Raw genomic sequence first — 14813 nt, 5'->3', positions numbered from 1 at the left:
TAGTATTAACTCACTTGTTTCCCATAGAAATCCTCCCAAGCAAGGATTTCAATGTTTCCATTTTATAGATAAAAACACTGAGGCAGAGAGATTAAAAACTTGTCAAGATCACATATCTAGAAAGTGGCAGCACTCTGATTTATGTACTATTAGTTCTTGTCCCTTTTTTCCACTTTAGGAGAGGGTAAACTAAAGAAGGCAGTTTAGAGCTAACTGCTGGCTGTTTCTACCATGCTCACCATGTGGAACATATGTCTCTACACAGCTTTTATCATTTCTGGGACGTTGAGGGCTCAGACCTGATTCTATCCTGCTGTGCCATTTTTGAATCTGGAGTAGTGCTTATAGGTAGGTGTACAACTCTCAGTGTGTTCATATTTCTTGTCTGACAAGGACAAGGTAGACCATGGTGCTCCTGACAGAAGGCTTCTTGATTTGGGGGTCTATGGATTTTAGGGACAGAGCCTAATCCTGACATTACACACAAAATGGTGTGTGCCAGCGTTCATAAAGGAGCAGCTTTCGTGTGACACTGTCTGGCACGGCTCTGTGGTGGACTTGGTCTTGCTTGTTCATTTCTTTTTTTTCTTCCATAATTTTATTGATAAACAAATAGCAATGAGACAGTTTCAAATCAAATTGGTAGGACAGTTTCAATAATTAACACATTGCATACATTCCTCCCAGTGGTTAATTGCTGTACAAGATGTGGACATGATATCCTATCTACAAACACCATTAGAACAAATCACTCTATTCATTAAGAGAATGTAACTATATATCTATCCTAACCACTTTGAATACACAGATACAAAATGGACATTCATCTGTATACCCTTTTTCTGTTAAATTCCATTATTTGAATATTATAGGTATGTTAACTCAGCAAAATAATCTAAAAGAGTTCAGTAGTCCATAATAGTATTGGGTCTTCCGCTTCACTGGCATTGTCAGAAATTGTTGACTTGAGTCCCCTACAGCTCAACATAACAGCATGGCTTTACTTCTTATATTTTGTTTTTGTACTTTTCTTCTGGGTGGTTAAGACCAAGGTAGAGCAGGACCTATGCAACAAGAGTTGTAGCTTTTGGGTCTGATAAGGTCAGTGAAATCCCCTCAGGATTTATCCTGAGATCCTGTACCTCAGATTGTTTGTCAGTGTCAGCCATATGGATGAGTCACAGCCATTGCTTGGCCAATGTGCTCTCTGTGAAAGCCTGAGAGAATGTTTTCTCTCCATGAGACTCTCCTTAGGCACACTCTACATCATCGATCACTTTCCTCTTTGGCCCCATAATCTCTTTGATCAGAAAATTTGGGACACTGCTGAGTTACGTGACGTTACAGTACAAGTTCTCATATGTCTTGAGTCTTAATTGACCTTGGAAGGCTAGGGCCAAAATGTTGGCTTTCCTTGCAGCCCTCCTTTTCATCTAATTTTGGTCTGCAAACTTAGGTTGTTAACCATCTAGAAGACATTGCTTGTTCTTTTCCACCCATGGAGCTTCCCAAGCCTTTTACTAGAAGCTACTCAGGGAGACCTGGGGACAGTGTGGAAGAGGCTCCTGCCTTCTGGGTGTGGAGGCGCTGAGGCAGCTGTAGGAGGTACACTGTGCACCTGTGCTCAGTGGGTGTGGGGTGGAGTATGAGGGCATTGTCAGTTGGGATGGTGCCCCAGGCCACAGGTTCGGTTTGGGCTCCAATGGGGCTCACAACGCCCTTGGCCCCTGGGTCAGCTCTGATGAGGCTCCATGTCAGGGTCCAGGACCCTTTCCCAGTCCCTGCCCTTTTCTGCCTGTCACTCTGCAGCTGAATGTCACATATAGCTCTCTGCCTAGTGGCCCACATCTAGCGTTACCTCCAGATGCAGCAGAGGATGGAGGGCAGGGAGTTTGGGCTTTCATGCCCTTGTGTTCATGCTTCCTGGAGAAGCACCTATGCACATAGGTGAGCAGACACCTTACAGCAGACCTGTGCGCTGCATGGAGCCCCCAGAGATTGGCAGCTGCGGCTGGTTCACTATCCCAGGCTGCCTCTTTACCTTCACGGGTCCTTTTCCCAATGTGATGGTATCCAAGGCCTGGGCCACCAGGGCTACCATCTGCTTTGGAGGTGGCTTTCCCACTGGAATAGCAACCTCATCTCAGCCAATTCTGTCACACCAGCACCCTCAGTGGCTTCGCCTTAGCTGGAGTCATCCTGCAGCTCTAGGCTGGACTCTAGTGGTGAATTTGGTGAATCTGGCTATTACAGAGGCATAGAGGAGACATCAAATCAATGTTCATTAAGTTAATGAATTATGTCCCATTCCATCTTGATCTGAAGTAACTTTCTGGTGACAGCATCTCCAAGGTGGCCTTTGCTTACTTTTCAAACGTACCGAATATGCAGAACACATGCGGGATCAGTGACACTAATGAGTCCATTGGTGTCAGGATGGCCTGTTGCTGCCCAGTGGTCTCCAAAGAAGGTGCACAAAGCTTCCTTCAGCATCTGCTAACATCGTGGCCCCTGGAGGTCTACTCCTTGAGGGGGTGTGCATGTACGTGGGTGTGGGAGTTGTACCTTGATAACCTCATCGCACAGACCTCTAGTCTGTTCCTCAGCAGACAGCAGAAGCTGGCAGAGTTGCTGGACAAATGGAAGATGCATGTGTGCACAAACACACACCCAAATGAGAGCTGTGATCAGGGTGCACCTAAATCAGAACCTGGGGAACTGTTGGTCCAGGGCCTTCCCTGGGCACTGGCAGATGGCTGAGGTGGGCTTCTGAGCATGCAGACTTGCCCACAATGCTCGTGTATCATAAGAGCATGGTATTTGAAGTGACCACAGGGTCAGAGTCACCAGACAGACTTTAGATTTTAATTAGTGGCTATGCTTCCTTGGGTAGGTGATCAATATCATCAATATCAAGCTTGAAAAACAGTGGGCAACAATGTCTCACTGTTGGTTTAGGATTAAATGGGATCTGCACCGTCAAGCACCTAGAACATAGCTGGTGGTCGGTAGATCCCATTCCCTTTCTGTGAGCCAGTCTCTCTTTCTCATTTTCTTCATGTAAAACACTGGGGGCCAGTGACCTGCTGGTCACTTGTGTAGCATACGTGTATACAACAAGAGTTCCCTGGTCACTCACGGAGGGGAATGACAAGGACTGTGGTGTACACATACTTGCTTGCAAAGGAGTTTTGGTATGAGTAACGTGAAGCAAAGCAACACAAGACACAAGCACTAGCAGCGCATGAGCCCCAGCATCCTTCTGCTGACGGCTGGAGCCAGGAGGGTGATCGGGAATGAAAGCCTCTCCTTAGCTCTAGCTCTTAGACACAGGCTGGAGGCTGCCAGCCCTCACCTAGTGGTTTTCTTACATAAAATCAAGGTGCTCTAGGGCACTGTCACCCCTAGTCTATCCCTAAGTCAACTCCTGGATCTACACTGTACAGAAACTGCATGGCTGATTTGGGTCTACAAGCAAAGTCAGTGCTAGGGGTTGAGGGCACAGGACTGGCTCTTTCGCAGAAATGTGAATTTTCTTTAGCAAGGGAGTTGCTGCCTTCCAAACACTTGAGGAACTTAAGGTCTTGAGAGTCAAGACCTAAAGTGCTGTCCCTAGAGAGGCTCCTGTCCCCATCCCACCCCCTTTCAAACCAGAAGCCAAGCCCATTCCTGCTGCAGTATGTACATACTGTATGCATACAAAGGCAGTTTTTGCTGTGGATGAAGGATTACACGGCCAAAATCTAAGATTTGGGCTGAAAGTAGGCCAATGGGTAGCACAGTACTATCCACTGTACTCTTAACAAAGTATGTACGTGTGAGTGTATGCCTAGAGGCGGTCAATCCCAACCAGTTCTGAGAATAGGCAGCACAGGAAATAGAACATTAAGCAAGCCTGGCCCTGGAGGACAGCTGAGTCCTGTCCCTCAGTGACACACCCTGATTCCCACCAGTGTGCCTCTGTGGAGCAGAGGTCTTGTACAAGTGCTTCCCTGACAGGCAGGATACCACCCAGGCTCAGTGGCTATGGCCTTTTACTCGATATTGCCTCAGTTTGCCATTTTACTTTCTTCAAGGAAGCTTGTTGAGACCCAGAGCAGTCCCAGCAGACCCCGCTGTTTAGATGCATGGCTTGTTACTGGGTTAGTGAATGCATAAGTGGTCGAGAAGCGCTCCCAGGGAGCAGCAGCCTGGCACAAGGCACCCTTACCATGTCACTCTGTGACTGCATGGCCCCATACATGGTGATCCCGTTGGAGGGTGCTGCTGGCTGTGGGGTGTCAGGCTGGATGTAACCTCTTCTGTCAATCAAGCTGCAGGAGAGAAGGGAGGAGAGAGTAAAGGGGTGTGGGGAAGCAAAGATGACAGTGACATGACTTAAATGTCCAGGTCTGTGCTCCCTCTTTTTGAGATAGCCCCATTTCTGGTATCGTAGAAGGCACCTTACTCTTTTCCATGTAAAGCCAGTGATCAAATTCTGCCACTCTTCCTTTAAAAGGCCAGTGGCCCTGGTTGCCTCTTCAGCAGGTCCCTGCAGCTCCCTACTTGTCCCCTCATTGGTTGATCTCATCTTACACTGCCACAGTCTGTCCCCGGCTTTCCTGTCTAGCCTTAAGTCCAGTTTCTCTGTACACTCATTCAGCAAGTGTGTCCCTAGTAACTGCCCTGTGCCAGAGCCCCCGCGGCTCCCTGCATGTGAGCTGCACTTTGTCTCCTCTATATTTCTGTTTCAGCCTCTTTTTTTCCTGTCCAAAGTCAGATTCCATCCCATTCCACTGTCCACTGATGTCGGCTCAAAAAAGAATGTAATTGGTTGAATTATGCAAAAAGATAGGTTGAAGCCTCAACCCTCGTGTCTCTGAATATGATCTTATCTGGAAATAGGGTCTTTGCAGATGCATCTGAATTCCTACTGGACTGGCGACAGTCTGATCCAATGTGACTGGTGTCCTCACAAGAAAAGACAAAGATACAGGGAAGACAATGCTATGTAAAGGAGCAGAGACACAGGGAGGAGCCCACGTGACAGACAAGAAGACGGGAATGACGTATCTATAAGCCAAAGAAGGTGGAGAATGCTAAGCAGCCAGCAAGAACTGGGAAGAGAAAGAAAACAAGGAAGGGCTCCCTTCCTTTGCTAACACCTTGAATGTAGGTTTCCGGTCTTCTGACCTCAGAGAATACATTTCTGTTGTTTTGAGAAACAACATTCCCCCAATTTCTGGCATTTTACTATGGTGCCCTCAGAAAGTACTAATAGGACTCAAACCAAGAAGGTACAGAGGCCTATGGGGAGGGGAGCTGCAAGCGAGAGCTGAGGGGGAGTAAGTGACCACCAGGAGTGAGAGCCTGTCCTGTGTCAGGGGAGTTGCAAGTGGAGGTTCTCAGCAGAACCTCTGGGGGAGGACCGGCCAGCCTCAGAGGCCCCCAGCTTAGGCATAGGACCCAGTTCTAAGTGACAGTCCCTAAGGCTGGCCTCCCATCCCCACTGTTGGGGGACTGAAGGAGTGGGACTGGCTAGGGGGCAGTGCTCAAGGGAAGCAGGGATCTCACAGTTCCCAATGGGATGGGGTGAGGGGTTGGAAAGTGCTTACTGTACTTGCAGTGAACTCAGGTTGGGAGTTATTCACTGACATGCCACTCTTTGGGAGGAAAAGAAAGTGAGTCCTCCCTCCTTCCCTGTTTAAGTGACAAAAGAAATTAAGGGATTTGTGTGTATGTGTGTGTGTGTGTGGGGGGGGAGTTTCACCCAGGAACAGAAAAAGAACTGGGTCACCAAGGAGTTTGCAGGGACAGCAGGGAGACACGGACACATGGGACTGCGTCTAGCCGATTTGGTGCGGCAGCCACATACACACCTGGGACTGGGACTGGGTGCAGGGCCAGTGTAGCTGGCCATGCACCGTATTACTCTCTGGTCCGTGCCTGGACTCACAAGCCCTCTGCATAAGTCTCTGCCCTCTCCCCTCACCTCTCTCTCGTCCTTGCCCTACCTTGCTCCCTGCACCCCTGTGAACAAAATGATCTGTTGTTCCTGCCTTCACCAGGGGCCTTTGCACATGCTAGTCCCTCTGCTTGTCAAAAATGCTCCTCCCTGCAATTCCTACTCATCCTTTAGGATGTAGGACAACCTTGGCCCCTCTCCCAGCCACTCCCTGTCACCGCATCACTGCCTTATTGACTGTCCATGTGGCCCATGTGTGGCTCATGTGGCCCTGCTCCTGGGTGCCCAGCACTGAGATCAGATGTGCCCAGGAAGCAGCAGCTCAAGGAGTTCTATCGCTGGCCTGACCCAGGCAAACGGCCATGTGGGGCCCAGCGTTGGCTGGTTTCTTGGGGCCTTCTCTCTTCTAGTTTTCTGCTCCTCCTGCTGGACTGTCATGAGGACTCCCTTCTCCAAACCTGGCCATCCTCTGTGTCTGCCTCCTACATTTGTGACAGTGTACAGGTATTAGGTTGTGGAGCTTTGGATCCCTGACACACAGGCTGTCAATACAACACAGAGACATGTTTGCACATGGTGTTTAGGACACACTCAAGGCAGCCCTAACACAGTGCTAGGTATGTGGGAGACACTAGTCAGCAGGTTGGCCTGGCAAAGGGGCCCCAGGAAGATCCTGGACCACTCAAGGGCACCAAGGTGGGGTGAGGCAGACAGAGGGAGGAGAACAGGAGCAAGAAGCAGAGAGGAACAACCCCCTCATACCTGCCTGGGGCAATCCTTGGGAGCCCAGGAACATGAGCAGGGGAGCTGGCCCTTTTCCTGAGAACACTCTGAAGTGGGTAAGAGTAATTCACTAGGAGGCCTTGGGCTGAGGCCACTCCAGCACTCCAAGTCCCTACATAAGCAAACGGAATCCTCTCTGTGTGACTGACTAACCAGCCAGGAACCACCAGCTAACCTCTACCCAGGGACTTTGAATGGCAGTGACCCAGACGAGGCTTCCGCTCCCTTTAGTCAATGAGTTATTTCCTTTCCTTGCTTCCTTTCCTTTGCACAAACCTCCTTGTGCCCCTTCTGTGGAGCCCCAAGCCATTTATGGATCGGAGTTGCCAGATTCATGAATCACTACCTGCTCATTTTGTTGTGCCTTAGTTTCCTTTTGAAAAAACAATTTAAGCAGTTCCAAGGGGAGGACCTTCAAAAGTGCTCCACTCAAAGGATGTTAGAGACAATGTAGCCCAAACCCAGCCCAAACAGCACATTTAATGCTGTTGTGAAAGGAATGATTTTGATTGTGACGAGATTGATCTTTTTTTTTTTTTAACATGACAGCTCATGTCATTTTTATTTTTATTTTTTTTTAAATTTTATTTATTTATTTGTGTGTGTGTGTGTGTGTGTGTGTGTGTGGCCAGCTCAGCCCACCAGGGGTCGGGGCTGGCTGGCATGTGGTGCTGGGGGATTGAACTGCGGTCCCTTTGCTTTGCTAAGCTTGTTCTAAGTAGGTGCTTTAGACCACTGGGCCATCTCACCAGCCCTCATGTCATTTTTATTAAGTGGATTGTAACTTTCTTTTTGGAAAAAAAGTAACTACAACACAAACACTAAAAATGGAGTTGATGTGTTACCTAAAATTATGCAGGAATGCAATTCTTCCCACCTTAACTTACATGGCACAAACTGTTACCAACTACGGAGATTGATCTATTAATGTATAAAGCAGTGCCATATTGCAAACCTAGGACCCAGGAACAAGAAAAGAGATTTGGACAGACTTTGAGAGTTTTTCGTTCTTTCCCTGGACTCCTATGTGTATTTCAGATAAGGAGATATGGCTCTGTTCTTCACTGTAACCCTCCTCCAGGGGCCCCTCTCAATTCCTGTGGCCTTCCCTTAGCACTTAAAAACACAACAACAGGAAGCAATGTAAAAGGGGGGACTCAAGCACTTCCCGAGAAATTTCCTGTCACAAGGAGCCCAGAGAAGGAGGCTTGGGTGGGTCTGGGGCTCACTTCATGAGGAGCTGGTGCCCACCAAGTGGGCCTGACACCTGCTGAGTGGCCTCTTTCTAGGTCTTGCCAGCCTCTTCCTGTCAGCTCCCCATGATGATGCCTCTGAGGAGCACATCAGGGTCCCCTGTTACACAGAGTTCAGTGGTGAGAGAGGCATGCTGGGCTCTCGACTTTCCAGAAAACAGCAGAAGGATCCCCTGCTGGTACCTATGTGGCCCTGAAGTGATTCTCGGCAGTGGCCAGTTCCTGAGGGACCTTGGACATGTGAGAGCTGGGGCTTCAAGTCACTTTTACTTCCCTAGAGAGGGTTCTCCCAGGCTGGCAACAGTGTGAGATGTGCATGTCATAAACATACTACAGTGGAGTGGAGACAATCAGTGGCCTGTGAGCTTTCTCTCTGTTTTACAGGTTTGGAGACCAGAGAGAGGAAGTAGCAACACATTGGTAACACCTCCAGAAACTCAACCTGGCATGCTTGCTCAGTCAATATCTGGTGACGATTAATTGGTGGGAAATATTCTATGTGGTGTGTAAGTCACAAATCATCAAACACTGATTGTAATTTGAACTTGCAAGGCTCTGACCTGAAGGCAGCATGGATCTGTGGCTACACAAACTGATTCGTCTACTAGCTGTGTGATCTGGGGCACTTGATTTAAATTCTGTGCCTCAGTCTGTCCATCTATAAAATCATAGACATTAATATCTACTTCACAGGGACACAGAGAGATTTGAAAAGTCAACACACAGAAAGCATTCAGAGTAGAGCCAAACACTAGTTCAACACATGTCTGCTATTACCATGGTTAATATTATCTTCCTCTCCACAATCCCAGCTACTCCAGTGCTTGCCTCTACAGCTTGTGTAACCGTGTCCTACATGTGCACCCTGGTCACCTGCCATGCTACCCACAGCTCCCTGCTTGTCACAGGTGCTCCCTATCAATAATTAACAATGCCATGTGCTTCAGTTTTCCTATTTGAGATTTTAGAGTATTTTCCCCCAAATCTGACCCAAATGAAGACCAAAAAAGATGTGAAGTGTGAAGCACGTTCACAACAGGGCTGTAATGTGTGTGTCTCACTCTGACACAGGGGTTCTGATTTGAATTCCATCAGCTGACTTTAGCTTAGCACAGTGGCTCAAGCTGGTGGGCACACATGGGTGTATCCAGCTCCACATGGTAGGTGCCAGGCCTCGGCATTATGTAGCTTGTACTGAGGCAGCTAGAGGGCTTTACTCAAGACCTACTAAGAGCATGATGCTTTCTGAGTCTTACCTTGGAGAGATGGGCCCACACAGGGCCACACAGCAATTTGTAAAGATATTTCCGTAGCTGTAGGGATTGTAATTTTCTTTACCTCTTTTATTTGACCAAGATCCTTTAATCTGAAAGAAAAGGAGCATCAATGATAAACATCCTTCATTCAGATGCCACAGTTTAAGCAAACCCGAGTATGATACAAACTCATGAAGAATGTACATAAACTTTACTCATTTCTTCACCAGGAAAGACTGACGTACATTCTAAAGGAAAATGTTTGTTTCACCCCAAACCTGGAAGTATCCCCAACAGTGTCTTAAATTAGGGAGAGAATAAACAGTCTCTGAAGGCAATAATCTGTGTTTGTGCCACATGCTACTAAAAAGTTGTGTCATATAAGCCAGTGGAGACTTTTGCACACTCACATTTGGTGCTCTAAGGAGGAGCTAGACGAACAGTAACTAAAACGTTACTGAGACTCCCAAACTTGCTCTTCAGACTATAAGAATTCAGTCTGGCTACAAGAGCCAGTCTTGCAGACCCTAATATGCATAGTTAAATCAAATTAACTATCTTAGTAATCTTTTATCATATGTATTTTCAATCAGCACCAATTCTTCTCAAGCTTTTGTTGAAGGCAACCTGATTTATTTTGAGGCATTTAATTCATGCATATAGAGTTATAGATGCAGACTTCTATTGAAAGCCAAGAAAAAAAAGCAATAAGATTATTTTTCCAATATTATGATTCTTGTGTTTACTCTTTTTTTCGGCTTGCATTATGTATGGGTGGAATGATTTCCTCCAAAAACTAAGACATTAAATCTGAAAGGCACCTAATTACTTCAAGAGTGTTAATAGTTTCCATTAGGGAAAGTATGGCATGTCATTTCCAAAATTATTTAAAAGGAATAGAACCTTCTTAGGCCAGAGCTACAAGTTACTTTGCTAATTTTATTATCTAACAGACATGGTTAGAAAAGATCAGGAAATCTAGGCATGTGGCACATGCCTGTAACTCCAACGTTCCTAGAGGCTGAGGTGGGAGGATCTCAAGTTTGAGCCCAGTCTAGGGAATTCAGTGACTTAGCAAGACCCTCTCTCAAAAGCTTTTTTAAAAAATGGGTTGGAGATACAGCTCTCTGCGAAAGCCCTGGTTTAAATCCCAGTACTCACAAAAAAAAAAAAAAAAAAAAGATTAGGGGAATGTAGAGACGTCCAAGAGCGATGTAGGATGACACATGATGTGCTTCTGCTGTGCATCCTCTGCTCACAAGGGCTCTTGACCAGAGTGGGATGTGTGCAGGAAGCTGGCCCCTGATCTTTTCCTTCTTTTGCCTCCTCCACGGCTAAGCATGGTGGAGCTGGAGACTTACATCTTCATTTGTTGTCTGGTTGGAGCTGATCAAATACGTGTGGAAACCTGAGAGGCCAACGATGGACCAGACGGAGAAGAAGCACACCACGGCTTCCAGCACGGTGGGACTGAGTCAAGGAGGCAACTGGAGAGGAGAGGGTTCTTAGGTCCACCAAGAGCAGGATTCCTGTGGATTAGGGGACTAACCCCCCTTGGGCTGGTTCCCGAGCTTCTTGCATTGGGTAGCCTTGCCTCACTTCCTGCTGTCCCATCCACAGCGATTTCCTCTCTAACCAGAGGGAGACCTTTGGGGCATGTGTTCCTGTAAATGAGTGGTGAGCTCCCTGATCATTACTTACTGTTCTATAGTGGGCAGTGCCCCAACTGTTCTCTCTACTTGATCTTCACTTCCTGTGACCCACAGGGGAGTCAAGGACTGAGGTGCCCAAATCAGCAAGCCCACAGCTTTGAGCTGGCAGCAGCTTAGGCCTTTAGAGCAAGGTCTACATGGAGGTGATGACAGTAGTGACAAATGTATCTCCTCCCACTGGGATGACTTCTGTGGTCCAGAATTTTCTGCCTTAGTGGGCCATTTGTTCTTGGCTCAAAAAGGAGGAGAGAGTGAAGGCTGAGGCTTCTGAATTGGGGAACATTTCTCAGAGTGGCATCAGGGTAGGAATACTGTTCATTAGGTGACCTTTGGCCAGCCCCTCAGCCAGTCCCTGACATACAAGGCTGCTGGAAATATGACTTCCTCTTGAGGACAGTGGGGGAGAGAAGTCATGAGTCCCACATGATACATTACCACCAACAGAGAAACAGCTGGGCGGTTCTTGACAGATGAGACTAGTCCCCCGAAAGTGTGGCACTTGGAAGGTTGAGAAGAATTTCCTATCCCACAAATGTTTATAAGATTCTATTTACAAGATACACATGTTTCTTAGGAAAAAAGCCCATTCATCATGGGGTTTAAATACACATCTTGCATTCCCTGTTAGTGAATTACAGGCTGGGGAAAGCCAACCCTTGTGCTTTTCCCTGGCTGTCAAGGATGGGTGTTATACCGGTCCTGCTGTGATCTGTTACCATTGATTTCTCCAGGTTGGAGAAAATCCATCTTTAGAGCAGAGAACTCAATATATTACCCAGCGCAGTGCATACTCTGCCACAGTATGGCTGACAAACATACTGACATGCTATTGTCTACCACATAAAATGGGAGGAAAGAATGAGCACTTGTCTGTGGCATCACAGTAAACTGCAGGGGCTGCTCTTGGAGAAGCAGTGGTTGCAAAGACCCAGAGAGACTAGAGAGATGCAGAGCAGCAATCCTGACCCAGGGCTGCCATGGGTCAGGCAGGTCTCTGCTTCTCCCAGGGTTCGCTTGGAGAGCAAATAGCCACACAGGGAGCCTGTGTACATATGGAGACAAATGTCTATGGTGCACATGGTCTTGTTCTTACTGACTTTCCCACAATTCAGGGCTCCCAGACGCCCCTGCTCCACAACAGGAGACAGCCTGGGGAAAAAGTCTGGGTGTAATTCAGTTCCTTCTGGAAAGAAGAAATGGAGTTCAAAGAAAAGGATGAGGCAAACAGAGGGGAGACTGAGTCAGGGAAACTGGGCTGTGCAAGAGGCAATGATGCAGCTAAGGAGTTTGCATTGGCTGCAAGGGAAAGGCAAGAGAAGGATCAAAGGAGAGGGGGCCAGAGACTGTGAACAAAGAACAGAACCAGAGACGTGTTCACTGAATAACACAAGAGCCAAACTTTAATCTCAGAAATACATAAGAGTCACCAAACATTTGCAGTTCAGGTCGAATGATGATGACGTTGATGGTGAAGTCAAAATAGAGACCATGTTCATTCATGTGGATTGTATAAGAACTGGTGTGTAAAAGTGGGCAAGGATCACCACAGGTTGAGGGGCTCCTGTCCACAATTTGGCTTCTGCTCCTTTTACAACTCTACCTACAATCACTGTCTGCATCAGGAGGCAGTGTGAGCAGGGGATGGGGAATTTTAAAAGTTTATAGCAACAACTAAAAAACCAGCTTACACTGTTCATATCATGCCTGCTGCAGAAATGTTTCAGCCACAGCAGGGTGCAGCGTGACTGTGAGCTCATAGCTGTGGCAAAACAAGGGAAGACATAAGATACCTTTGCTGCCCTGCGTCTAGCTGCAGTCCCATGAATCATCATTGTCACTTGTAACAATGACTGCCACCTCTAGTGATGTCATCACTGTTCCAAAGGCTCTGCATGGATTAACTCAAACTCAGAGCAACCCAGGGAGAAGTGTCATTCCCATTGCATAGACCAGGAAACAGAGGTAGAAAGTAGTGAATTAAGTTGCATAAGAAATAGTACAGCTGGCAACGTCAGACGTTGTTGACTTGAGCCTTTTCCAGATCAGCATATTAATATGGCTTTACTTTTTATACCTTGTTTTTATACTTTTCTGCTGGATGGTTAAGACCAAGATAAAGCAAGACTTATATAACCAAAAAAAAAAAAATAACTTATGTATCTGGCAAGGTCAGCCAAATCCCCTCAGGACTCACCCTGAAACCCTGTACAGCAGTTTGTAGATCTTTTGTCAGTGTCAGCCATGTGAATGAGTCACAGCCATTGCTTGACTGATTTGCTCTCTGTGAAAGCCTGAGAGAATGTTTTCTCTCCAGGTGACTCTCCTTACCCACTACTATTATAGACTACTGGACTATATTGGACTACGTTGCTGAATTTATGCACCTACAATATATGAATGGCAATGGAATACCCATCTCTGACAAAAGTAAACAAAAAGGGGGATATGAATGAAGGACCATTTTGTAGTGAAAAAAATATATATCTGTATATGCAAAATAGTTAGCATAGATATACAGCTACTTTCTCTTAGTTCAATGAGAAGAAAGTTTTGAATTAAGTGTTTAGACAAAATATCATGTCTACATCTTGTACTATGAATAACTACTACAAAGACAACAATATGCAATGCATGAATTATTGTAACTGTCCTACTAACCTGTTTTGAAACTGTCTCATTGCTACTTCTTTCTCAATAAAATTATAAAAAAAGAAAAAGAAATAGTAGACCTGGGAGTTAAATGCTAGAAGTCTGCCATGCAAATGTGATACAGAAGTCTTGCTCTGGTTCCTCTCCCAATTCTTGCCGAGATGCAGATGGCCCTCGGCTAATCCCAATCCCTACTAGGGAAAGTTGTGAGGGATTTGAGAACCTAGGAGTCCACACCCTCATTCATTCTCAAATATCCAGATACCACATCTCACTGACCCATTGATTAGATGTTGGACATATCTATGCCATAAGACCAGGAATATGAATCTCTCTTAAATGTATCAAAACCTATTTACTGAGTTAAGAAAAAGAGAGGAAACCAGCCAACTCTGCTGAGAGACATTTGCTTAGCAGTTGAATGTCTGCTTACTGCATTAGAGTTTAAACGGAGGCAATTGCCCCTGCCAGCCTCCCTCTACCACCCAGGTCCCCGATAAGACACAGAGCCCCTCTGCCAGCAGGTGTGCTCTTGTTTGAACACTCTGAAGCCCCTAGCCTGAGGTTGTGCACTGAGCTACTCATTACATGCTTATCCACGGATGAGGACTGAGATGTGCTGGCACATGGGGGCCCTCCAGTCCCTGAAACCTTAGAAGTACTGGTTGGGCCCAGAGTCCAGGGCAGGGCCGAGAAGAGGGCAGAAAGGACCAGCTCCCTTCCCATAGGGAACCAGGTCTGTTTGAAGCTCATACAGGGCAGTGGAGATGCTGTAAGATGAGGAGGCCTCAGCATCTAGAAAATTATAAAAAATGAAAGACTCATATATCTTTAACTTTTGGGGGGAATTGCTATTTTCTCAGAAAAAAAGCACACAGGGCCGGCCAAATAGCTCAGTGGATTAAAGCACCTGCAAGCAGGCACAGGGGCCAGGGTTCGATCCCCAGGCCTGCCACGCTGGCCCTGCCCCTGGGACACACCAAGACGCAATTGAGACTGGGTATGGTGGCGCACACCTGTAATCCCAGCTCTTAAACAGGCAGATCACTATAAGTCAGATGTAGTAGCGAGACCCTGAACAACCTGTAGACCCTTCCCTAAAATAAAAGGCAAGAAAAAGAAAAAAGCACACAAAGGCAATAAATTCCCAACTTGTTCTGATTCCTTCATTGTATAGACAGGGAGCCCAGGAGGTGAGGTCATTCATCAGAACAGG

General features: G+C 46.7%; 1 protein-coding gene across 3 annotated transcripts in view; it reads right to left on the bottom strand.

Moving 5' to 3' along the window:
* Positions 1-14813, bottom strand: part of Zdhhc14 (zinc finger DHHC-type containing 14) — a 373515-nt gene that overhangs the window by 72856 nt on the left and 285846 nt on the right. For all 3 annotated transcript variants that reach the window (XM_023712172.1, XM_004628504.3, XM_023712171.1), the window contains exons 6-8: positions 10598-10700; positions 9237-9346; positions 4211-4313 (exon numbers count right to left, since the gene is read on the bottom strand). In XM_023712172.1, the coding sequence (XP_023567940.1) occupies positions 4211-4313; positions 9237-9346; positions 10598-10700 (316 nt within the window). The remainder of the gene's footprint in view (positions 1-4210; positions 4314-9236; positions 9347-10597; positions 10701-14813) is intronic.

The sequence above is a fragment of the Octodon degus genome, unplaced genomic scaffold, assembly GCF_000260255.1.
Source record: "Octodon degus isolate 3935 unplaced genomic scaffold, OctDeg1.0 scaffold00024, whole genome shotgun sequence".
Classification (NCBI taxonomy): domain Eukaryota; kingdom Metazoa; phylum Chordata; class Mammalia; order Rodentia; family Octodontidae; genus Octodon; species Octodon degus.
The sequence above is the reverse complement of the archived record's forward strand: the minus strand, read 5'-3'. Positions and strand labels throughout refer to the sequence as shown.